This window comes from Pleurodeles waltl, chromosome 3_1 (genome assembly GCF_031143425.1).
Source record: "Pleurodeles waltl isolate 20211129_DDA chromosome 3_1, aPleWal1.hap1.20221129, whole genome shotgun sequence".
NCBI classification, from domain to species: Eukaryota; Metazoa; Chordata; class Amphibia; order Caudata; family Salamandridae; genus Pleurodeles; species Pleurodeles waltl.
In genome coordinates this window covers 1,761,257,601-1,761,283,406 of record NC_090440.1, presented here as the reverse complement: position 1 = coordinate 1,761,283,406, position 25,806 = coordinate 1,761,257,601, and the positions used below count along the sequence as shown (strand labels likewise).

The 25,806-nt window shown below is 49.4% G+C and overlaps 1 protein-coding gene across 10 annotated transcripts in view; it reads left to right on the top strand.

The window, feature by feature from the left end:
• ARMC8 (armadillo repeat containing 8) overlaps nt 1-25,806 on the top strand; it is a 526,273-nt gene that overhangs the window by 403,821 nt on the left and 96,646 nt on the right. For all 10 annotated transcript variants that reach the window (XM_069225737.1, XM_069225740.1, XM_069225739.1 and 7 more), the window contains exon 18: nt 18,731-18,826. In XM_069225737.1, coding sequence (XP_069081838.1) covers nt 18,731-18,826 — 96 coding nt within the window. The remainder of the gene's footprint in view (nt 1-18,730; nt 18,827-25,806) is intronic.

Here is a 25,806-nt window from a genome sequence, read left to right as displayed (position 1 = left end):
CACAGCCAGATTCCGTAGCTGAAAGGGCACTACATACATTAGATGTCAAAAGAGCATTGATGTATTACATTGACAGAACAAAGAACATCAGAAAGACTAAACAACTCTTTATTGCATTTCAAAAACCTCATGCAGGAAACCCAATTTCAAAACAAGGTATAGCCAGATGGATAGTTAAATGCATCCAAATCTGCTACCTTAAAGCTAAACGACAGCTGCCCATTACACCAAGGGCACACTCAACCAGAAAGAAAGGTGCTACCATGGCCTTTCTAGGAAACATCCCAATGCAAGAAATATGTAAGGCAGCCACATGGTCTACGCCTCACACATTCACCAAGCACTACTGTGTAGACGTGTTATCCGCACAACAAGCCACAGTAGGTCAAGCCGTATTAAGGACATTATTTCAGACTACTTCCACTCCTACAGGCTGATCCACCGCTTTTGGGGAAATAACTGCTTACTAGTCTATGCAGAACATGCGTATCTACAGCGACAGATGCCATCGAACTGAAAATGTCACTTACCCAGTGTACATCTGTTCGTGGCATCAGTCGCAGTAGATTCGCATGTGCCCACCCGCCTCCCCGGGAGCCTGTAGCAGTTTGGAAGTTACCTTCAATTATTTATATATGTATCATCTCAACCTTAAATAGGTGCATACTTAGTCACTCCATTGCATGGGCACTATTACTACAATTCAACTCCTACCTCACCCTCTGCGGGGAAAAACAATCGAAGATGGAGTCGACGCCCATGCGCAATGGAGACAAAAGGAGGAGTCACTCGGTCCCGTGACTCGAAAGACTTCTTCGAAGAAAAACAACTTGTAACACTCCGGCCCAACACCAGATGGCGAGCTATTGCAGAACATGCGAATCTACTGCGACTGATGCCACGAACAGATGTACACTGGGTAAGTGACATTTTCATTTTCTTGACAAGTTGGAGGTGACAGTATACAACTTGGAAATCTGTGTCTCGCATCCAGTCGCCTTGCACTGATTGAGTGTTCATCATTCTGAAAAACCTCCTCACCCATTTGCTCTCAGCTTTGGTCTCACTTCTGAATTTCCATATGAATCAATTCCTTGTCCTGTTTTCTCTAGTTATTCGCCTCCAGCAGAGATCTCTTGCCGGTCCTAAATGTGAAATGAGTCCTTCAACTGACTAAGCTAAAGTCATTACGAAAACCGAGTAACCTTTTATAGAGCAGTCTGCAAAGGACTAGCTATGTGCTAAAAATAAAAAAAATAACAGGGAATTGGATGTTTGCATTTAATACCTCAATGTAGAATTTGCTTAGCTGAATATTTTCAGTTTTGCTTAATCCTTTTTATTGTTCTGACTTACCACTTCCATTTTTTGCGTGGTGAAGTTTCCATTCTGTTTAGTGTTTCTAGCATTGAGTATCTTATGATAGAGACCCCTTTGTTAAATTCTTGTAACTCATAATCCGCCCTTCTGCATTTCTGGTAGAGGCTGGATATTGAATAAGGTAACTTTGAATAAAATTCTTCCTCTCACTTACCAATCAAATGAGTTTAAGCTGATAATGTGCTACATTCTGAAGCTGTCAAGCAGCTTTGTGCCTTGATGTGGCATAACAAATTTCTTTTTATCAAGACTGTTTTTTTACCTAATTTCCTGAGCTTTGTCCCCTTTTAAATGAAATAATTAATAAATAAAAGAGGACGGTTGAGTAAAGCTAATTGTTTGTATGTTTAAAATCAAATTAAAGTTATTTACAAACAAAAAATAACAACAAATATCTTCAGTCATGCAATATTTAAAAATAGTTTGAAAACATGGGTTTCAAAAGAGGGATGGTAAATTAAGGCTGAGATCATTGTTTGATGAATGATTTAATGAAGATACATGTAGGAGGCTGGCTGAGTTTATGCTGTACACCTATAGTTGGGCGCCCTATACTGATTCCAGGCCAACGCGTAGTGAATAGGTGTCCAGTTAGCAAAAACGCTCTAGGGGCAGCTGAGGCGAGCAGCTGAAGCTTATCCAGGAGGAATATAAATCACATGCAATACACAGTAGTCAGACAGTAACTCACACACAAGAAGGAACCACCCACAAGTGTTGCAAAATAAATAAAAAAAGGATTCTTTATTACAGCACTAACTACTAGACTAGCATTCGTATATCTCCCTTTGGAGATATCTACACGCAAAATATACACAAAATAACCAGCAGAATTTGTGTAAAGTACACAGGGCCCTATGGGAGGGCCAAACCATATACTTAGTATGTGGAATGTGAAAACAGCAGTGGTAAGTGTGATAAGTGTCCCCAGCAACCAGGTGCAAGGTGGTTACCTACCCAGTCGTCCCATAGACTAACACAGGGAATAATGGTTGGAGTTTGTGTGTTTCAGGACCCTTCCCAGTGGACCCAGAGGAAACCAACAGACAAGAAGAAGGTTGGAGAATGCCCCCACCCAAGGATACCCAGAAGACAGGAGTACCTACAGCAGGAGACATGGGTTCAGAGGGGAGAAAGGACTCTCTCTTAAGTCAGTGGAAGCCTTGTATTGTCCAGCTGCTGTCATGACCCATGAACCAGGCTGTTGAACCCTAGGGATGGATTCTGGACGTGGAGGACCTACAAAGTAAGGGGACAGAGTCCAGCACGCATGGAGGTGCCCACGTGGTGCAGGTGGCAATGCCCACCCTCCGAAGGGTGAAGTTCCTGCAAGTCTGGGAAGGAAGAAGTCCAGCTGCAGGGCTCCAGGAGCTGCAGTAAATGCTAGGAGTTGCCTATGGGCTGTCCCTCGACGGTCGCCCGATTGCAGGAGAGTCACTGTCCAGTCGGGTCACCAATAAGCACTGGTATATGCAAGCAGGAGCTGAAGATGTATTTGCAGAGTTTTAGGGTCCAGCAAGATCCAGGAGATTCTACCCTTGAGGGAGAGTCTGGGCTGGCTCTCAGGTAAGACGGCAGAAATCATTGGAGCCCCCACAAGTGATCCACAGGCGATGGACACCGGTTGGATCACCAACCAGCACTGATAAATGCAAGCAAGAGCTGCTAATGTATTTGCTGAGTTTTAGGGACTAGCAAGGACTAAGAAACTCTACCCTTGAGGAAGAATCAGGCCTGGCCCTCCACATGAGGGAAGGCGATTGTAAGGAAATGCCTCCTTGGCATGGTTACCCCCTGACTTTTTGCCTTTGCTGATGCTAAGTTTTGATTTGAAAGTGTGCTGAGGCCTGCTAACCAGGCCCAAGCACCAGTGTTCTTTCCCTAACCTGTACTTTTGTTTCCACAATTGGCACACCCTGGCATCCAGGTAAGTCCCTTGTAACTGGTACCCCTGGTACCAAGGGCCCTGATGCCAGGGAAGGTCTCTAAGGGCTGCAGCATATCTTATGCCACCCTGGGGACCCCTCACTCAGCACAGACACACTGCTTGCCAGCTTGTGTGTGCTAGTTAGGATAAAAAGACTAAGGGGGTCATTCTGACCCCGGCGGTCTTAGGGTCGGCGGGAGCACCGCCGACAGGCCGGCGGTGCCCCGCAGGGCATTCTGACCGCGGCGGTTCGGCCGCGGTCAGAAGAGGCAAACCGGCGGTCTCCCGCCGGTTTACCGCTGCCCTTAGAATCCCTCATGGCGGCGCAGCTTGGATTCTGACACCCCCTACTGCCATCCTGTTCCTGGCGGTTCGCCCGCCAGGAACAGGATGGCGGTAGGGGGTGCTGCGGGGCCCCTAGGGGCCCCTGCCGTGCCCATGCCAATGGCATGGGCACGGCAGGGGCCCCCGTAAGAGGGCCCCGCAAAGTATTTCAGTGTCTGCTAAGCAGACACTGAAATACGCGACGGGTGCAACTGCACCCGTCGCACCCCTGCAACTCCGCCGGCTCAATTCTGAGCCGGCGTCCTCGTTGCAGGGGCATTTCCTCTGGGCCGGCGGGCGCTCTTTTGGAGAGCGCCCGCCGGCCCAGAGGAAATGTCTAAATGGCCGCCGCGGTCTTTTGACCGCGGTGCGGTCATTCAGCGGCGGTACCTTGGCGGACGGCCTCCGCCGTCCGCCAGGGTCATAATCAGGCCCTAAGTCGACATGGCACTCCCCTCAGGGTGCCATGCCAACCTCACACTGCCTATAGGTATAGGTAAGTCACCCTTCTAGCAGGCATTACAGCCCTAAGGCAGGGTGCACTATACCATAGGTGAGGGCATAAGTGCATGAGCACTATGCCCCTACAGTGTCTAAGCAAAACCTTAGACATTGTAAGTGCAGGGTAGCTGTTAGACCTGACAGCCTTAGGGTAGTCACCCCTAACTTTTTGCCTGCCTCCCTCCATTTTTTTGGACACTGTTTTTGCTGGTTTATAGACTCTGCACACTTTACCACTGCTAACCAGTGCTAAAGTGCATATGCTCTCTCCCTTAAAACATGGTAACCTGGAATCATACCTGATTGGACTATTAATTTACTTATAAGTCCCTAGTAAGGTGCACTTTATGTGCATAGGGCTGGTAAATTAAATGCTACTAGTGGGCCTGCAGCACTGGTTGTGCCACCCACTTAAGTAGCCCCTTTTTCCTTGTCTCAGGCCTGCCATTGCAAGGCCTGTGTGTGCAGTTTCACTGCCACCTCGACTTGGCATTTAAAAGTACTTGCCAAGCCTAGAACTCCCCTTTTTCTACATATAAGTCACCCTTAAGGTGTGCCCTAGGTAACCCCTAGGGCAGGGTGCTGTGTAGGTAAAAGGCAGGACATGTACCTGTGTAGTTATATGTCCTGGTAGTGTAAAACTCCTAAATTCGTTTTCACACTACTGAGAGGCCTGCTCCCTTCATAGGCTAACATTAGGGCTGCCCTCATACACTGTTGAAGTGGCAGCTGCTGATCTGAAAGGAGCAGGGAGGTCATATTTAGTATGGCCAGAATGGTAATACAAAGTCCTACTGACTGGTGAAGTCGGATTTAATATTACTATTCTAGAAATGCCACTTTTAGAAAGTGAGCATTTCTTTGCACTTAAATCCTTCTGTGCCTTACAATCCACGTCTGGCTGGGCTTGGTTGACAGCTCCTTGTGCATTCACTCAGACACACCCCAAACACAGGGTACTCAGCCTCACTTGCATACATCTGCATTGTGAATGGGTCTTCCTGGGCTGGGAGGGTGGAGGGCCTGCTCTCACACAATGGACTGCCACACCCCCTACTGGGACCCTGGCAGACAGGAGTAAACTGAAAGGGGACCTGGTGCACTTCTTAGCCACTCTTTGAAGTCTCCCCCACTTCAAAGGCACATTTGGGTATAAAACAGGGCCTCTGCCCTACCTCATCAGACACTTGCTGGAGAAGAAACCTGAACCAGAAACTACATCCTGCCAAGAAGAACTGCCTGGTTGCTCAAAGGACTCACCTGTCTGCTTTCTACAGAGGACTGCTGCCTTGCTGTTGCCCTGCTGCCTTGCTGAACTCTTGTCTGGCTGTGAAAGTGCTCTCCAAGGGCTTGGATAGAGCTTGCCTCCTGTTCCTTGAAGTCTCAGGACCAAAAAGACTTCTTCCTTTCACTTGGACGCTCCGTGCGCCGAAAATTTCGACGCACAGCTTGTTTCGCGGCGAGAAAAACGCCGCACACCGACGCTGATCAACGCGACGCCCTCGGGACGATCGAGACTTCGACGCACAACCTCGCAAGGACAACGCCGCCCGACTTTCCAGGAGAAATCGACGCGACGCCTACCGTGAGTGCGAAACTTTGACGCACGGCCTCGCAAGGACAACGCCGCACGACTTCCGAGGAGAAATCGACACGACGCCTGCCGTGAGACCAAAATTTCGACGCACGGCCTCGCAAGGACAACGCCGCCCGACTTCCAAGGAGAAATCGACGCGACGCCTACCGTGAGATCGAAACTTCGACGCGCAGCCCCGCAGAACGACGCGCAGCCGGAAAACAAGTCGGAGAATCCACGCACAGACCCGGGACATCTGGTAATCCCCGCGATCCACGAAAAGAGACTGTCTGCGCGCCGGAAAACGACGCCCGACTTCCCCGCGTGGAAAAGAACGACACAAGTCTTTGTGTGCTGAGGAGAAATCGACGCACACACCCTTTTTCCACGCATCTCTTCTCCTGTGGCCCTCTGAGGAGATTTTCCACTCCGAACCAGGTACTTGTGCTTGAAAGAGACTTTTGTTACATTCTAAAGACTTAAGACACTTTATATCACTTTCCTGTGATATTTCTACAATTTTCCATTGCATCTTTATTCTTTTTGACCTACAATTATCCTGATAAATATTATATATTTTTCTAAACACTGTGTCGTGTATTTTTGTGGTGCTATATGGTGGTATTGTATGATTTATTGCACAAATACTTTACACATTGCCTTCTAAGTTAAGCCTGACTGCTCGTGCCAAGCTACCAGAGGGTGGGCACAGGATAATCTTGGATAGTGTGTGACTTACCCTGACTAGAGTGAGGGTTTTTGCTTGGACAGAGGGTAACCTGACTGCCAACCAAAAACCCCATTTCTAATATTGGTGATCAGCGGTGAGGATAGGACTTGTATTTGTGCAGTGACATACAGTAGCTAAGTATTTCACTACCTACCCACAGTTGAAGGTCAACTTGGTTTTTATCTCTTTTTGAAAATCCGTTTTTTTCCTGACAATTTTCAAAAACTAAATCCTCACTCAACATGTCTCTGACTGGGTCTCAGACAGGGGACTTTGACCTAGTCCAGTTGGATACATACACGGTCAAACAACTAAGAGGATTCTGCAGGGCATTAAGGGTACCCACCCAAGGGGCCTCCAGAAAGGAGGACTTTCAAGTGGCGCTGAGGGCCTGGGCAGAAGCCCATTTAGAGGATGATGAGGAAGGGGAGCCAGAAAATGGCCCCTCAGAAGGATTTTCACTATCTATGGATGGTGTTACCACTGCAATTGTGCACCCTTCCAGACCAGGGAGCAGTGTCTCCATGCAAAGCCTGACCGCAGAGGAAAGGAGAGAGGAAAGGGAGTTCCAATTGCAAATGGCAAAACTGAAAATTGAGGCGCAACAGGAGGAGAGGAGGGCAGAAAGAGAAGCCAAACAAGCTGAGGCTGAAAGAGCAGCCAAACAGATTGAAGCTGAAAGAACAGCCAAACAGATTCAAGCAGAAGCTGAAAGGGCAGCCAAACAAGCAGAAGCTGAAAGAGCAGCCAAACAAGTGGAAGCTGAAAGAGCTTTGGCTGAAAAGAAACTATTGTTGGCTCATGAACTGAGTCTCAAGGAGCTGAAGATCAAGGCAAGACAGTCTGAATCCAGCAATAATGGTGGCAGCATACAGACAGGACCTGCTGGAGAAAAGAAGGTTCGTATACCCAAAAATGTGGTGCCCAGTTTTGTGGTGGGAGATGACAGATAAATGGTTAGCTGCTTATGAAGTTGCACTAAGGGCTCATGAGGTTCCTGAAGGGCAATGGGGGGTAGCTATGTGGGGGTATGTGCCGCCATTGGGGAGGGACACACTTCTCACATTGGATCCACCGGATCAAAACACATACCCACTCCAGAAAGCCACTTTACTTGCCAAGTTTGGGCTGACCCCTGAGGGATACCGTCAGAGGTTCAGGGACAGCACCAAACAAACCACACAAACATGGGTAGATTTCTTTGATTTCTCTAGTAAGGCACTGAATGGATGGGTGCGGGGCAACAAAGTAGCAGATTATAAAGGTTTATATGACTTGATCCTGAGAGAGCATATGCTTAATGTTACTTATACAGATTTGCGCCAGCACCTAGTGGATAGTAAGCTGACTGATCCCAGGAAGCTTGCTGAGGAGGCGGACCTCTGGGTTAGCACCAGAGTGTCCAAAAAGGTACCTGGGGGGGACTCCCACAAAGGTGGTCAGGGTTCCCAACAGAAGAAAGAGGGGGGAGATAAACTTACAGATAAGGAACTCTCTAAAGGCCCCCAAAAGAATTCCCAGGGAGGGGGTGGCAACCCTTCCTTTTCCAAATTTGGGAAAAAGCCAGGGACATTTGACAAGTCAGGAAAATCTAGCCCCAAATGCATGGAGTGTTACCAATATGGTCACTACAAAGGCGATCCACAGTGCCCCAAGAGGGCACCGTCCACTACCGGACAGGCACCTGGGTTGACTAGTGTAGCACTAGGGGGGAGATGGACCCAACTAGCTTTGGGGAGCAGGTAGAGATTTCCCTAGTGTCCCTGGGAGAAGGAGAAATGGTGCCCAAGGCCCACATGCCCAGAAATACTTCCAAGTACCGGCAGTGGGTCACCATTGATGGGCAGAGGGTGGAGGCTCTGCGTGACACAGGAGCCAGTATGACTACTATCAAGAGTCAGCTGGTGTCAGCAGAGCAGATAGTACCTAATACATTCCACCAGGTCAGAGTCGCTGACAATCGCGAGAGTCACCTACCGGTGGCTCTGGTTCCCTTTGAGTGGGGGGGGGGTCTCTGGTACTCTGAAAGTAGCTGTGAGTCCTGCCATGCCTGTAGATTGTCTGTTAGGCAACGACCTTGAGCACACTGCTTGGAAAGAAGTGGAGCTCAGGTCTCACCTGGAGATGTTAGGGTTACCTGAGTGGGTCTGCATGACCACACGGTCCATGGCTGACCGAGAGGGAAGTCAAGGGCATCTGGAGCCTGGAACGATGGCCCAGAGAGCTGCCAGGAGGAGGGACCAGGGGTGCGGGAAACCGGCCCCAGCTGTTCCCACAGTGGCTGACGGGGCTCCTGAGGAGGAGGCTTCCGAGCCAACTGGGGAAGACATTGCCGCCCTAGGTGACTTACCTGAGCTTGCTGGCTGGCAAGTTGAGGGTGGACCCACCAGGGAGGAATTTTGCAAGGCGCAGAAAGAATGTCCCACTCTAGAAGGTTTGAGGAAACAAGCCTCAAACCAGGCAGCCGGCGACGCCTCTGGCGATCACCACCTATATTGGGAGAATGATCTCCTCTACAGTGAGCCTAAGGTTCCGGGCTTTGGGGCAGCACGTGTGCTGGTGGTCCCCCAATGTTACCGAACCTTCCTACTGGGTCTGGCTCACGACATTCCCCTGGCAGGACATTTGGGGCAGGGCAAGACCTTTAACAGGCTTGTCACCCACTTTTATTGGCCCAAAATGAGGACACACTCAGACAAGTTCTGCAGGTCCTGTCCTACCTGCCAGGCCAGTGGTAAAGCAGGAAAAAGGGTTAAAACCCCCCTGATTCCACTTCCTGTCGTTGGCACCCCCTTTGAAAGGGTGGGCATCGACATTGTTGGTCCCTTGGACCCCAAAACTGCCTTAGGCAACAGGTTCATCCTGGTTTTGGTGGACCATGCCACCCGTTACCCAGAGGCAATCCCTCTGAGGACAGTAACTGCACCGGTGGTGGCCAGAACCCTGATGGGGATATTTACCCGTGTGGGATTCCCCCAGGAAATAGTGTCTGACAGAGGCACTAACTTCATGTCTGCATACATGAAGTCTCTGTGGGATGCGTGTGGTGTAACTTACAAGTTCACCACACCCTATCACCCCCAGTCGAATGGTCTTGTGGAGAGATTCAACAAGAACCTGAAAGGCATGATTGGTGGCCTCCCCGAGGCCAGGAGGCGTAAGTGGGATGTCCTCTTACCATGCCTTCTCTTTGCTTACAGAGAGGTCCCCCAGAGAGGGGTAGGGTTCAGTCCCTTTGAACTTCTTTATGGGTACCCTGTCAGGGGACCCTTAAGCATTGTCCAGGAGGGATTGGAGAAAGCTCCAAAGACACCCCCTCAGGATGTGGTCAGCTATATGTTGGCCCTCCGCAACCAGATGACCCGCTTCTGGAAAGAAGCCCAAGATAACCTTGAGGCCAGTCAAGAGGTGATGAAACAATGGTATGACCAGAAGGCCACCCTGGTAGAGTTTCAACCTGGAGACAAAGTGTGGGTAATGGAGCCAGTAGAGCCCAGAGCTCTCCAGGACCGCTGGTCTGGCCCATTTGAAATAAAGGAGCGGAAAGGGGAGGCCACTTACCTAGTGGACCTCAAAACCCCTAGGAATCCCCTAAGGGTGCTCCATGTGAACCGACTAAAAGCTCATTTTGAGAGGTCGGAGATCAACATGCTTCTGGTCACAGATGAAGGAACGGAAGAGGAGAGTGAACCTCTCCCCGACCTCCTCTCTGCCCAAGAAGGTGATGGGTCAGTAAGCGGGGTCATTCTGTCTGACTCCCTGACTCTAAATCAGAAAGGAGACTGTTATGAGCTGTTGGAGCAGTTCTCCCCCCTGTTCTCCCTTACTCCTGGGCTGACCCACCTCTGTGTTCATGATATTGACACCGGTGACAGTCTCCCTGTGAAAAACAAAATTTACAGGTTGTCGGATAAGGTGAAGGCCAGCATCAAGGAGGAGGTCTCCAAGATGTTGACTCTAGGGGTCATTGAGAAATCCAGTAGTCCCTGGGCCAGCCCAGTGGTATTGGTCCCTAAGGCTACTGCCCCCGGTGCGAAGCCAGAACTCCGGTTCTGTGTGGACTACCGGGGTCTCAACTCAGTCACACGGACGGATGCTCACCCCATCCCCCGAGCTGATGAGCTCGTGGACAGGCTAGGCGCTGCCCAGTTCCTGAGTACGTTTGATCTTACTTCAGGGTACTGGCAGATCGGCCTAACTGAGGGGGCCAAGGAAAGATCCGCATTTTCAACCCCGGATGGCCATTACCAGTTCCGGGTGATGCCGTTTGGGTTGAAAAATGCCCCCGCTACCTTCCAACGGTTGGTTAACGGGGTCCTAGCTGGCAAGGATGCCTTCTGTGCAGCCTACCTGGATGACATAGCTGTCTACAGTTCCAGCTGGGAGGAACACCTGCTTCACCTCAAGCAGGTGCTTCAGGCCCTGCAACAGGCAGGCCTGACCATCAAGGCCAGTAAGTGCCAGATTGGGCAGGGTTCCGTGGTGTACTTAGGACACCTAGTGGGTGGTGGCAAGGTGCAGCCACTCCAGGCCAAGATTGAAACTATCAAGGCCTGGCAACCACCCCGAACACAGACGGAGGTGAGAGCCTTTCTAGGCCTCACAGGATACTACCGCCGATTTGTCAAGGGCTATGGTACCATTGTAACACCCTTGACAGAACTCACTTCCAAGAAGCAACCTAGGTTGGTGAATTGGACAGAGGCTTGTCAGAAAGCCTTTGACGCCCTGAAGGAAGCCATGTGCACGGCCCCCGTACTCATGGCCCCTGACTACTCCCAGGAATTTATCGTGCAGACAGACGCTTCAGAGCATGGCATAGGGGCAGTCCTAGCACAGCTGAATGAGGAGGGCAGAGATCAACCGGTAGTCTTTATTAGCAGAAGGCTATTACCACGGGAACAGAGGTGGAGTGCTATTGAACGAGAAGCTTTTGCTGTGGTCTGGGCACTGAAGAAGCTAAGACCCTACCTGTTTGGGACTCACTTCCGGGTTCAGACAGACCACAGGCCCCTCAGGTGGCTCATGCAGATGAGGGGTGAGAATCCAAAACTCTTGAGGTGGTCCATTTCCCTACAGGGGATGGACTTTACGGTGGAACATCGCCCAGGGGTTGACCACGCCAATGCTGATGGTCTCTCCAGGTACTTCCGCCTTAGCGATGAGAGCTCCCAGGAGGTCGAGTAGCTCTCCCCACTTTCAGCTGGGGGGGACACATGTTAGACCTGACAGCCTTAGGGTAGTCACCCCTAACTTTTTGCCTGCCTCCCTCCATTTTTTTGGACACTGTTTTTGCTGGTTTATAGACTCTGCACACTTTACCACTGCTAACCAGTGCTAAAGTGCATATGCTCTCTCCCTTAAAACATGGTAACCTGGAATCATACCTGATTGGACTATTAATTTACTTATAAGTCCCTAGTAAGGTGCACTTTATGTGCATAGGGCTGGTAAATTAAATGCTACTAGTGGGCCTGCAGCACTGGTTGTGCCACCCACTTAAGTAGCCCCTTTTTCCTTGTCTCAGGCCTGCCATTGCAAGGCCTGTGTGTGCAGTTTCACTGCCACCTCGACTTGGCATTTAAAAGTACTTGCCAAGCCTAGAACTCCCCTTTTTCTACATATAAGTCACCCTTAAGGTGTGCCCTAGGTAACCCCTAGGGCAGGGTGCTGTGTAGGTAAAAGGCAGGACATGTACCTGTGTAGTTATATGTCCTGGTAGTGTAAAACTCCTAAATTCGTTTTCACACTACTGAGAGGCCTGCTCCCTTCATAGGCTAACATTAGGGCTGCCCTCATACACTGTTGAAGTGGCAGCTGCTGATCTGAAAGGAGCAGGGAGGTCATATTTAGTATGGCCAGAATGGTAATACAAAGTCCTACTGACTGGTGAAGTCGGATTTAATATTACTATTCTAGAAATGCCACTTTTAGAAAGTGAGCATTTCTTTGCACTTAAATCCTTCTGTGCCTTACAATCCACGTCTGGCTGGGCTTGGTTGACAGCTCCTTGTGCATTCACTCAGACACACCCCAAACACAGGGTACTCAGCCTCACTTGCATACATCTGCATTTTGAATGGGTCTTCCTGGGCTGGGAGGGTGGAGGGCCTGCTCTCACACAATGGACTGCCACACCCCCTACTGGGACCCTGGCAGACAGGAGTAAACTGAAAGGGGACCTGGTGCACTTCTTAGCCACTCTTTGAAGTCTCCCCCACTTCAAAGGCACATTTGGGTATAAAACAGGGCCTCTGCCCTACCTCATCAGACACTTGCTGGAGAAGAAACCTGAACCAGAAACTACATCCTGCCAAGAAGAACTGCCTGGTTGCTCAAAGGACTCACCTGTCTGCTTTCTACAGAGGACTGCTGCCTTGCTGTTGCCCTGCTGCCTTGCTGAACTCTTGTCTGGCTGTGAAAGTGCTCTCCAAGGGCTTGGATAGAGCTTGCCTCCTGTTCCTTGAAGTCTCAGGACCAAAAAGACTTCTTCCTTTCACTTGGACGCTCCGTGCGCCGAAAATTTCGACGCACAGCTTGTTTCGCGGCGAGAAAAACGCCGCACACCGACGCTGATCAACGCGACGCCCTCGGGACGATCGAGACTTCGACGCACAACCTCGCAAGGACAACGCCGCCCGACTTTCCAGGAGAAATCGACGCGACGCCTACCGTGAGTGCGAAACTTTGACGCACGGCCTCGCAAGGACAACGCCGCACGACTTCCGAGGAGAAATCGACGCGACACCTGCCGTGAGACCAAAATTTCGACGCACGGCCTCGCAAGGACAACGCCGCCCGACTTCCAAGGAGAAATCGACGCGACGCCTACCGTGAGATCGAAACTTCGACGCGCAGCCCCGCAGAACGACGCGCAGCCGGAAAACAAGTCGGAGAATCCACGCACAGACCCGGGACATCTGGTAATCCCCGCGATCCACGAAAAGAGACTGTCTGCGCGCCGGAAAACGACGCCCGACTTCCCCGCGTGGAAAAGAACGACGCAAGTCTTTGTGTGCTGAGGAGAAATCGACGCACACACCCTTTTTCCACGCATCTCTTCTCCTGTGGCCCTCTGAGGAGATTTTCCACTCCGAACCAGGTACTTGTGCTTGAAAGAGACTTTTGTTACATTCTAAAGACTTAAGACACTTTATATCACTTTCCTGTGATATTTCTACAATTTTCCATTGCATCTTTATTCTTTTTGACCTACAATTATCCTGATAAATATTATATATTTTTCTAAACACTGTGTGGTGTATTTTTGTGGTGCTATATGGTGGTATTGTATGATTTATTGCACAAATACTTTACACATTGCCTTCTAAGTTAAGCCTGACTGCTCGTGCCAAGCTACCAGAGGGTGGGCACAGGATAATCTTGGATAGTGTGTGACTTACCCTGACTAGAGTGAGGGCTTTTGCTTGGACAGAGGGTAACCTGACTGCCAACCAAAAACCCCATTTCTAACAGTAGCCATAAGAATATATGGTCTGGGAGTCTGTCATGCACGAACTCCACAGCACCATAATGGCTACACTGAAAACTGTGAAGTTTGGTATCAAACTTCTCAGCACAATAAATGCACACTGATGCCAGTGTACATTTTATTGTAACATACACCCCAGAGGGCACCTTAGAGGGTGCCCCCTGAAACCTTAACCAACTACCCGTGTAGGCTGACTGGTTTTAGCAGCCTGCCACACACCAGACATGTTGCTGGCCACATGGGGAGAGTGCCTTTGTCACTCTGTGGCTAGTAACAAAGCCTGTACTGGGTGGAGGTGCTTCACACCTCCCCCTGCAGGATCTGTAACACCTGGCGGTGAGCCTCAAAGGCTCACCCCCTTTGTTACAGCACCCCAGGGCACTCCAGCTAGTGGAGTTGCCCGCCCCCTCTGGCCACGGCCCCACTTTTGGCGGCAAGGCCGGAGGAGATAATGAGAAAAACAAGGAGGAGTCACTGGCCAGTCAGGACAGCCCCTAAGGTGTCCTGAGCTGAGGTAACTCTAACTTTTAGAAATCCTCCATCTTGCAGATGGAGGATTCCCCCAATAGGATTAGGGATGTGCCCCCCTCCCCTCAGGGAGGAGGCACAAAGAGGGTGTATCCACCCTCAGGGCTAGTAGCCATTGGCTACTAACCCCCCAGACCTAAACACACCCCTAAATTCAGTATTTAGGGGCTCCCCAGAACCTAGGAACTCAGATTCCTGCAACCTAAGAAGAAGAGGACTGCTGAACTGAAAAACCTGCAGAGAAGACGGAGACACCAACTGCTTTGGCCCCAGCTCTACCGGCCTGTCTCCCCCCTTCTAAAGACACTGCTCCAGCGACGCGTTCCCAGGGTCCAGCAACCTCTGAAGCCTCAGAGGACTACCCTGCATCTAGAAGGACCAAGAACTCCAGAGGACAGCGGCTCTGTTCACCAAAGACTGCAACTTTGCAACAAATAAGCAACTTTGAAACAACACACGTTTCCCGCTGGAAGCGTGAGACTTTGCACTCTGCACCCGACGCCCCCGGCTCGACTTGTGGAGAACAAACACCACAGGGAGGACTCCCCGGCGACTGCGAGCCTGTGAGTAGCCAGAGTTGACCCCCCTGACCCCCCACAGCGACGCCTGCAGAGGGAATCCCGAGGCTCCCCCTGACCGCGACTGCCTGCTTCAAAGACCCGACGCCTGGTAAAGACACTGCACCCACAGCCCCCAGGACCTGAAGGATCCGACCTCCAGTGCAGGAGCGACCCCCAGGTGGCCCTCTCCCTTGCCCAGGTGGGGGCTACCCCGAGGAGCCCCCCCCCCTTGCCTGCCTGCATCGCTGAAGAGACCCCTTGGTCTCCCATTGATTTCTATTGCGAACCCGACGCCTGTTTGCGCACTGCACCCGGCTGCCCCTGTGCTGCTGAGGGTGTACTTTTTGTGCTAACTTGTGTCCCCCCCGGTGCCCTACAAAACCCCCCTGGTCTGCCCTCCGAAGACGCGGGTACTTACCTGCTGGCAGACTGGAACCGGGGCACCCCCTTCTCCATTGAAGCCTATGCATTTTGGGCACCACTTTGACCTCTGCACCTGACCGGCCCTGAGCTGCTGGTGTGGTAACTTTGGGGTTGCTCTGAACCCCCAACGGTGGGCTACCTTGGACCCAAACCAGAACCCCGTAGGTGGTTTACTTACCTGCTAAAACTAACAAACACTTACCTCCCCCAGGAACTGTTGAAAATTGCTCTGTCTAGTTTTAAAATAGCTATATGTAATTTATGTGAAAACTGTATATGCTATTTTGCTAATTCAAAGTTCCTAAAGTACCAACCTGAAATACCTTTCATTTGAAGTATTACTTGTAAATCTTGAACCTGTGGTTCTTAAAATAAACTAAGAAAATATATTTTTCTATACAAAAACCTATTGGCCTGGAATTGTCTCTGTGTGTTCCTCATTTATTGCCTGTGTGTGTACAACAAATGCTTAACACTACTCCTTTGATAAGCCTACTGCTCGACCACACTACCACAAAATAGAGCATTAGAATTATCTCTTTTTGCCACTATCTTACCTCTAAGGGGAACCCTTGGACTCTGTGCATGCTATTTCTTACTTTGAAATAGTACATACAGAGCCAACTTCCTACAGCGATGGACACAGGGAGTCACAAGGAGGCCTCCGCAGCACAACAAAACAGAAGTCCCACATTGCAAGAGTTGCAGGACAGGGGCTGATCTTCGAGCTGCAAAGTACTGGAGGTCTTGGCGCCTGAATATCTCCTGGAGGAAGCATAAACAAGCCTTGGCAAGAGCAACAGTCAGGGTGTACAGGGGTTCCAGTCCAGTGGCAGGAGCAGGGGCCCACAGTCTCTCATGTTGGTGAGAAGACAAGCAGGCCCCAAAGGAAACCACAGACCCACCACCTGTGATGTAGAATCTTTCGATGTCTGTGGGACAGCAGACCCCACCAGTCGGTCGATGTCTTGAGGTGCCTGCCAATGCAGGAGAGTGACTCCTTCACTCCAAGGGAGATTCCTTCGTTCTTCCAGGTGCAGAGTCCTTGTGACCCTGAAGGATGCACAGTGTTGGATGTAGCAGAATTCTTGCAGGATCCAGAGAAACAATGTTGCAATGGGAGCCTTCCCACCAGAAGCAGATGGTGTTGGACGTAGCAGAATTCTTGCAGGATCCAGAGAATCAATGTTGCAGTGGGAGCCTTCCCACCAGAAGCAGATGTGCTTTGCTTCCAAAGCAGACCAGAACGGTTCCAGAGGCCAGGAGCAGAAGATGTCTTGCAGAGAGTTCCTTGTAGAGCGTTGCTCGGCGAATCTGAGGACCCACCCACTGGGGAGCCCTTAAGTAACCCTAAAAGGGAGTTGGTCACTCTCTGAAGTGACCCACCTATCAGAGGTGGTCAGGGACGTCATCTACCTGGCCTAACCAGTCAGATGCTCTCAGGGACCTCTTCCCATCTTGTTTTCAAGATGGCATAATCAAGTGGCCACCTGACAGAGCTCTGTGCACCTCCCTAACTAGAGGAGCTGGACGGGGAGGGGGTGGTGTGGTGGTCACTGTCCTGTCCTTTGTGCGGTTTCACACCAGAGCGGGAACTGGGGGTTCCTGAACTGGTGCAAAACTGATTATGCAAGGAGTGCACCAAATGTGCCCTTCAAAGCAGTCTGGTGGCGCTCAGAGGCTACCCCAGCCCTTAAACACCTAATAAACAGGGGGACGAGTTCACACCTCTTCCTTGCAGGAAATCCTTTGTTCTACCTCACCGGCCTGAGCCAGGCTTGCCAGCGTAGGCTGGCAGCTAGACCCTGTAAGGCTGCACAGGCAGAACTGGGGACTTCTCTACGGAACCCCCAGAGTACATGTTATCATGCAACTAGCACTGGAATCAGTGTAGTTGCATGATACCAACATGTTCGATACCAAACATGCCTAGGTTCTGAGGAGCCATTATGTAGTTGGACCACTAGTGTTGATCAGAGTCTTAAATGTCTGCAGAGTCCACTACATACCTTAAGATGGCTTCTCTGCACTTAGAGTCCAGAAAATGGAGCCTGGGGTCTGTAGGGGCACCCTGCTCATGCAGGGGGTTCCCTCACACTAAGGGATATGCACCCTGCCCTTGGGCTGAAGGGCCTACCAGAGGGGTGATTTACGTTGTCTAAGTGCAGTGACAAGGATGTAAGGCAAGTCTGTGGTGAATGCACTATTTCACGTAGGCTGCAATGGCAGGCCTCCAGACACAGTTTGCATGGGCCCCAATTGGTTCCACAATATATGCTACAGCCTGTGAGGGACCGTTGGTGAACTAATGCCCTGGGTACCTAAGTACCATACACTAAGGACTTGCATAGGTGCACCAGTATGCCAATTGTGGGTGTAAAATGTTTACCAGCAACCACATTTAGAAGAGAGAGCACAGACACTGGGGTCCTGGTTAGCCGGTTCCCAGTGTACTACAGTCAAATCACACTGACATTAGGCAAAAAGTGGGGGTAACTATGCTAGAAAGATGGCATTTTACTGCAATACAGATATTGGAAAACTTGGATTACAAGTAAGCAACTTTTTGTTCATTCACATCACATAGGAAGCTCCTGCAGGCAAACCTTGTACAGTGCGAGGAGCTCTGAGGAACCTTTGTTAAACCAAGGTACTTTATTCTTTTGAGTACCGGACATTTTTCTGTAACTTAGTCTGAAAGCATTTCTTTGTGTAAAATGCTTTTGTTTGGTTTGATTTCACATAATTACGTGAGGCAAAGCAGATGGATTTCCAGTATGCCTTTGGATTTCCTTTATGACCAGCATTGTTTTGATCATACTTAATTCTACTGTGCATTTACCATATACCCTTTCATTTTACTCCATCACATTACCACCAGTATTTTCAGTTCACCTACTTTAATCTGCTGACTCGTCCTATGGTCGCCATTGCCCCTACGTTTTTTTCATAGCTCTCTTAGTATAAAACTGAACATTCTTCGCTTTAATTTCTGACCCTGAAACTGGTCCTTTTGAGTATATTCCAGATGTCCTGTTTCTGACCTCATATACTGATTGTCTTCTCTTGATGCATTGCTAATAGGATAGTGTATGCATTTAGTCTATTCTATAGGTATAAAAGATGTTTGAAGCGATCCTACTGTATACGTAATTATGTATATTTATCAGATAGTGTATTTTGTGAATGTTTCATGCTTGGATCTGTAATATTTTTGTGAGTTTCTTTACCCTTTATAATTCTGTAGTAATAAATGAAATTCCGATTACCTTTTTTCCTATTTTGTCAGCACATTGATCAAATTATGAGCACCCATGGGAAACAGATCATGCAAGCAGTAACACTCATTCTTGAAGGCGAGCACAACACAGAGGTCAAGGAGCAGGTCAGTTTTAACTCTTACATGTTGTTTTTATATATAAATAGGGACAATTGATGTACTGTGATCCAAAATAGGCAAAACGATGCAGATTACAGGTTGGGATAAACAGGTGATATATGTAATCTGAGGTGGCCATAAATAAGTCATATTTTTTCCTATATGGCTTGGTCTCACAGTGTCCGTGGCAAGGCTGTGTGTCCATCATTTGGAGGTATGAAGTAGAGTTTTTAATGAGGCTTGTCAGGGGGATTTTTTGAAGTTAAGAGGAAAGTAGGTGAACAACGTTCAATTTTAGGTTTGTACCATGTTAATATCTATAGTGATTTTCCCAAAATAAATTTATGAAAATTTCAACTGACATATTTCACGTGTCATGTCAACTTTTGATTCTGGTGGAAACTTTTGGAAAAATGTCACCACCTGAGATGATGTGCACCAAATGTCCTACATCTTAAGTGTTTCTAGCCCTGGTTTTGTGCACACCCACTTCGAATATTAGGTTTCACATACGATTTTTGAGTATTTGTTAACAATCTGGATTTCGTAATTGAATGATTAAGGATATCATCAAATACCTAAAAGGAGACTTTTCAGCTTGTAACTTTTTTGGATTGATATTTCTAACTGCAAATGCCTTGCCTTTAGAATATCACCAGCACTCCATCAACTTTTTGTTTCAGACTCTAATCAGAGCCGGCCTTTGGAAATGACAATGGAGATGAGGGGATTATTTTCTCCAACATTATGATGATGATAATTTCTACATGGACTTGCAGGAGGCCAGTGGGTTGTACACTTCCCTAGTCACTGTGTTGTGCTCTCCCCTGGATCACCCCCTTTGTCGGGGTATTAAGATGTAGCAAACAAAATAGAGTTTACCCTGCTTAATATTTGTATGAGGGATTGGGGTGACCAGAACATTCAGTCTCAAGAAATGCCGCTTGGACAATAATTAATTTTAAAGTAAATTCAATAGTTAAATGTTAGTCATCCCAAAAAATATATATATTTTCTAGTTTAACTTTATATATAAAGAATATAATATCAAAAGTAATAACAATGATCTATAATATACCCAAAATATACCACACTCATAAGACAAATAAACACCCCATCACACCTTCCTACTAAAAACTTGGACGCGGCACATATTACCACAATAATATTCCCTCTGGCAGGTAAAGTAATGTAAAGATGAGAAAACAAGTGAACCTTGTAATCCTAGCTGTTGGTTCTTTGTAGATCACAATGATAGATGTCTAGGGGCTGACTCTGCTGTCTCATACTCCAGTATGTTTGTGCATGACTCCTTTAGGACTGTTTTTAATCAGATATCGGGACTATGCACATTTGGAAAACATTATATCAGATAACTGAAATACCCTACAAAACTAGACAAGCTGGAAGCCTTGTAAAGCAATACGAACCTGGGATCTAGGAATACAGAGGACCATAATTTTGAAATACTGAGAAGGGTACACTTTTTCAAGTAGATAATCCCTAAGGGCTTTTTTAATTGTCTTAATATGTGCTGTGTTAATGTTTTTTTTTTTTACTCGAAAGGTGTGATGGGGTGTTTGTGTGAATCATGAGTGGGGTAGATAAAGGGTATCTATGTCATTGCTATTTTTTATATTATATTCTTGTTATATAAAATTAAACTAGATAATGTATATACCTGATAGATACTTCTAGTTGCAGATTCCTTACCTTAGAATTTCCCTCAGGCGTCAGTCTGGGTCCCAAGATTTTTCTACGAGCAGTAGCCTTGCGCACAGTTAGGTGGCAGCGGTCGACTCCGCTTCCGTCGTTGACGTCCGTCGTCGGTCGAACATAGGCACCACCCCGGCACGCTGACGTCTGTTCTTTTCTTTCTGCGCCAGCCTATGCGCAGATCCAGAGAAGAGCTACCCTACAGTTGCTTTTTGCCTAACCTTTTTACTTTTTGTAGAAGTTTTTTGACTTAAGATGCCATCTCGTAAGATTAGCTTCAAGTCCTGTGACTCCTGTCACCGCATGATGTCAGTGACGGATCCTCACCTGGTGTGTTTGTGGTGCTTGGAGAGCAACCATGACTCGAAGTTGTGCTCCGACTGCCAGGCCATGAGGGAGCAGTCCCTAAAGCTGCTTGCGGCCTGGCCCCGCATCGCTCTCAGTCGAGAGGAAGGTCCAGAGACAGCTCGCAGAGCCATCCCCACTCTTCCTCATCCCACTCCAAATCGTCGGGTCATTCAGGTAAGAAGTCGTCGAAGAAGCACACGCGGTCTTCGACTTCACCCCATTATTCAGACAACTTGACATGGGACAAGGAGCGTCGTCGCTCCAGGACTCTATCTTTGGACCCTGTTTCTGGGTTGGCTCTGTGCCTCCCCAAGATTCCGGGAGCTAGAGCCACCTCTGCCAGTTACAAGAATTTTACAAGGTCATGTGCCTAATTTTTGGGCAATCCGGCCCTGCCAGGGTGCCTTTGGCTCTGCATGGTCAGAACGGGCCCTTTTAGGTTCTGTGTTGGTGGCTTCAGCCTCAGCTCTTAGGGGCACCTAAGGATCCACCTCTGGATCCAGACCGGCATCGGTTGTACCCTTATGACCTTCCCCGATGACGGGCCTGGCGTTGATGCTCCTGACGTCACCTGGGCCCACGGGTGGCATCAATCCCATAGTCATCGCTGACTCCAACATGGCGCCGTAGCAGCGTAACTCGATGCCGATTCCAAGTTCGGCAAGGACTTTGGCCCCTAGATTGGATGTTGACCCTTATTTCTATAGGTACGACTTCAGTGAGGGTATGGAGGAGTCGCTGGACCCTTTAGAATTTCAGCTTGAAGGTCCTATGGACTGGGCATAGCAAGCTGTGTGGATACCTCCCCTGATGCTTGTATGCTTTCTCCCCCTACCGTGGCTGCAGAAGAGGGAGCATCTTACTCCATGGTGGTGCAGAGAGCAGCCAAGGTCTTGGGCCTCGAGCTGCCATCAGTGGCTGTAAGGACCAACCTCCTGACTGAGGTGCTTCAGCCAACTTTCCAGACCCAGCACCCTACCATGAGAGCTTGGTCATTCAAGTCTCAATGTTCCATGGTGCGTTCCCTTCCGTTCCCCCAGATGGGGAATCAAAGAGGCTGCCCATCTTGGGAAAAAGCTGTTCTCTTCCTCCAGCCTGACACTGCGGTCTGTGAACACTGCATCCCTTTTGGGTCGTTACACCCATACCTTATGGGACACAGTTGCACAAGTGCCGCCGCAGGTCCCGGAGGAGGCCTGGGCCATTCTCTCCCAGGCTGTTGCCAAAGGAGACAATCAGCCAAGTTCACAATCCGATGTGGGCTGGATATGGTGGACTCTCTGGGAAGATTGGTTGCTTTGACTGTGGCCTTGAGGCGCCATGCCTGATTCGGACATCTGGCTTTTCAGGGAATGTTCAATCTACTCTGATGGACATGCCCTTTGATGGCACCCGCCTCTTAGGGAACAAAGCAGACTTTTGCTTCAAGGAATCCCAGGCTACTGCCTGGTCCCTTTGCCTTGCTGCTGCCATTTTCCCCCCTCAGTCTGCTTTTTGCCCCCTTCGTGGCTATGAAAGGGGCACCCAACCATCGCCGTTCCCTGCCAGCCACTGCACATGCTGCTCACCCTCTGCGTGGCCCCCTCTGCTGCAGCCTCCAAGCCTTCCTAATCTGGCTCTTCCCCACCAGGGACCAGTCGGTGACAGGATTCGATATCACCTGCCCCGATGGAACTCCATCATGTCAGACACGTGGGTTTTGCAAATAGTCTGAAGGGGCTACTCCCTCCCCTTCAAGACTACCCCTCCTGCCATGCCACCTTCCTACGATTGGATGATGGAGGATCACCTGGCACTCACCCTCAAGGAGGTTATGGCTCTCTTGACCAAGGGAGCTAGAGAGATGGTCCGTGTGCCAGTAGTAGAGATGGTTATTCCCGCTAGTTTCTGGTTCCCAAAAAGGACAAGGGGCTCCACCCTGTCCTCGACCTCCGGTCCCTCAATCTCCTCCTCAGAAAGGAGAAGTTCAAAATGCTCACTCTGGCTCAGGTCCTTTCTGCCCTGGGTCCTGGAGACTGGATGGCAGCGTTGGACTTGCAGGACACTTACTTCTATGTTTCCATCCTGCCTGGCCACAGATGTTACTTGTGGTTCGTGGTAGGGGACGAGCATTTTCAGTTCACTGTGCTCCCCTTTGGCCTTACCAGCACGCCTCGGGTGTTCACCAAAGTGATAGTGGTGGTTGCAGCTCATCTGCGCAGGGTTAGGGGTTTCAGTCTTCCCCTACCTAGACAACTTGCTGTTGAAGGCTTCCACCTCCAGACTACGGCGGACCTCCTGATTAGCTGGGGTTCATTACAAAAGTGCCGAAGTAACACCTGACTCCCTCTCAGACGCTCCCTTTCATTTGAGCTGTTCTGGACGCAGTGAAGTTTTAGGCCTATCCTCCTGAGCGGCGAGTCCAGGATATTCAGGCTATGATACTGATGTTTCAGCCTCTGTCCTGGGTTTTGGTGAGAATGACTCTAAGGCTGCTGGGCCTCCTGGCCTCCTGCATCCTTCTCGTCACACATGCCAGATGGCATATGCGGGCTCTGCAGTGGGACCTGAAGTTCCAGTGGGCGCATCATAAGGGGAATCTCTCCGCCATGCTCTGGATCTTGGAGGGAACTGTGCAAGATCTGCAGTGGTGGCTTTCGAACCACGATTGGGTCAGAGGCAGATCCTTCTCCCTTCCCCAACCAGATCAGACATTAGTGACAGATGCGTCACTCCTGGGACTGGGTGGCCACATGGGAGAGGCAGAGATCAGAGGCACCACATCACCCTTTTGGAACTCAGGATGATCAGGCTTGCAGTAAAGGCATTCCTTCCGTCTCTCAAAGGGAATGTAGTGCAAGTTTTCATGGACAACACCACTGTCATGTGGTACTGCAACAAGCAAGGTGGGGTGGGGTCGTGGACCCTTTGTCAAGTGCTCTAAACCTCAGGACATGGCTGGAACGTCAGGGCATATCCCTGGTGGTTCAGCATCGGGCAGGCTTTCTGAACGCCAGAGCAGATGAACTCAGCCGTCAGTGCATGGATGAGGACTAATGGTGCCTCCATCCGAAGGTGGGGCAAGGCCTCTTTCAGCAGTGGGGAGAGCCATGGTTAGATCTGTTCGCCTCCTCAGACAATGTGCAGTGTCAGCTGATTGTGCGCTAGAGTTTCCAAAGATGCTTTTCATCTTGAGTGGAACTCAGGCCTCCTATACTCCTTCCTGCCAATACCCCTTCTGCCCAGAGTTCTCAAGAAAATCCAGGGTAACTGGGCCCAAGTAATCCCTGTGGCTCCGGACTGGGCACAAACAGTATGGTATCCCGAGCTTCAGAGCATGGCCATTGATCTTCCACTCAGACTGCTTCTTCAGGAGGATCTTCTGTCACAGCAGCAGGGGACGGTTCGCCACATGAACCCGTCCAGTCTCCACCGCCTCGCATGGAGATTGAGCGACAGCAGTTGAAAGCTTCTGACCTTCAGCCCACAGTCTGCGATGTTGGCCTGGCAGCCAGGCATCCATCCACCAAAATGGTATATGTCTGTCGTTGGAACAAATTTGTGGCATGGTGTACAAACAAGTCTGTTGATCTCCTCTTTGCACCTATTTCTGAAGATTTTTTGTTTGTTTTCTTGATTGCCAGCAGGGCTCTGCTTTTGCCATCCTTAAAGGTTACCTGCCTGCCATCTATGCTTTCCTCAGACTACCTCATTTAAAGCTCCCGTTGTTGGGAGGTTTCTCAAGGGCCTTACCCACATGTTTCCACAAACCCTGTTTGTAATGCCCCAATGGGACTTGGTGCTCACTTTCCTTATGTATGCTCCCTTTGAGCCCCTTTGTAGGAGGCTGGCTCAGTTTATGGTGTACACCTATGGTGTGGCACCCTATGCTGATTCCAGGCAACCCTTGGTGATAGGGTTTAGTTGTCCAGATAGCAAGAACTCTTTAGGGGTAACTGTGGTGAGCAGCTAAACTTATCTAGGAGGAGTGTAAAGCACTTGCTATACCACAGTCATCAGTCAGTTACTGTACACAAGAAAGAACCACACCAAGTGTTGCAAAAATAAAGATTTCTTTATTACAACACTAAAGACTATACTAACATTGGTATATGTCCACTTGGAGATATCTACACACTAAATGTACACTTAGAAACCATCAGAAATAGCATGGGAATACATGGGGTCCCATGGAGGAGAGGGGAACCAAACCATATACTAAGAAAGTGGTATGAGAATGGAAGTGCCCAACCAAGGTAAGTGTGTTAGGATCCCAGGGGCTGGGGGAGTAAGAATATACCAGAGGTAAGTAACTGTAATCCCACAGGTGTCCGGGTGTATTGTTCTTATCGAGCTGGGTGTCCCATAGGCTAACACAGGACCATCATGGTTGGATTTTTATATATTCACAACCCTTCCCAGTGGACCCTGAGGAAACCAGTTGGCACAAGGAAGGATGGAGGTTGCCCCCACCCATGGATACTCAGAAGTACCTTCACCAGGGAGCCCAGGTGCATAGGGGTGAAGTGGCTTCGGAAACCCCTGTTGGAGTCAATGGAAGCCTCAATGATCCTGCTGCTGTTGCGACCTGTACATCAGGTCGGTGGAACCAGAAGGTGGATACCGTACGTGAATATCCTGAAAAAGTAGGGGACAGTATCCAGGCCACTCTGGGATGCCCACGCGGTGCAGGTAGGCAATGCCCACCCACTTGGAAGTGAAGTTCCTGCAGGACGATGAAGAAGTCCAGCTACAGAGTCAAGTAGGATGCAGAAGATACTTTGTTGCCCATGAGCCGTCCCACGTCGGTTGCTGGGGTACAGGAGGGTCAGTGACCAGCAGGACCACCAACAAGTCATGGCAAATGCAAATAGTAGTTGCAAGGTAAATTCTAGGTTTTTGAGGACCAGCAAGGTCCTAGTGACTCAACCATTGGAAGAGAG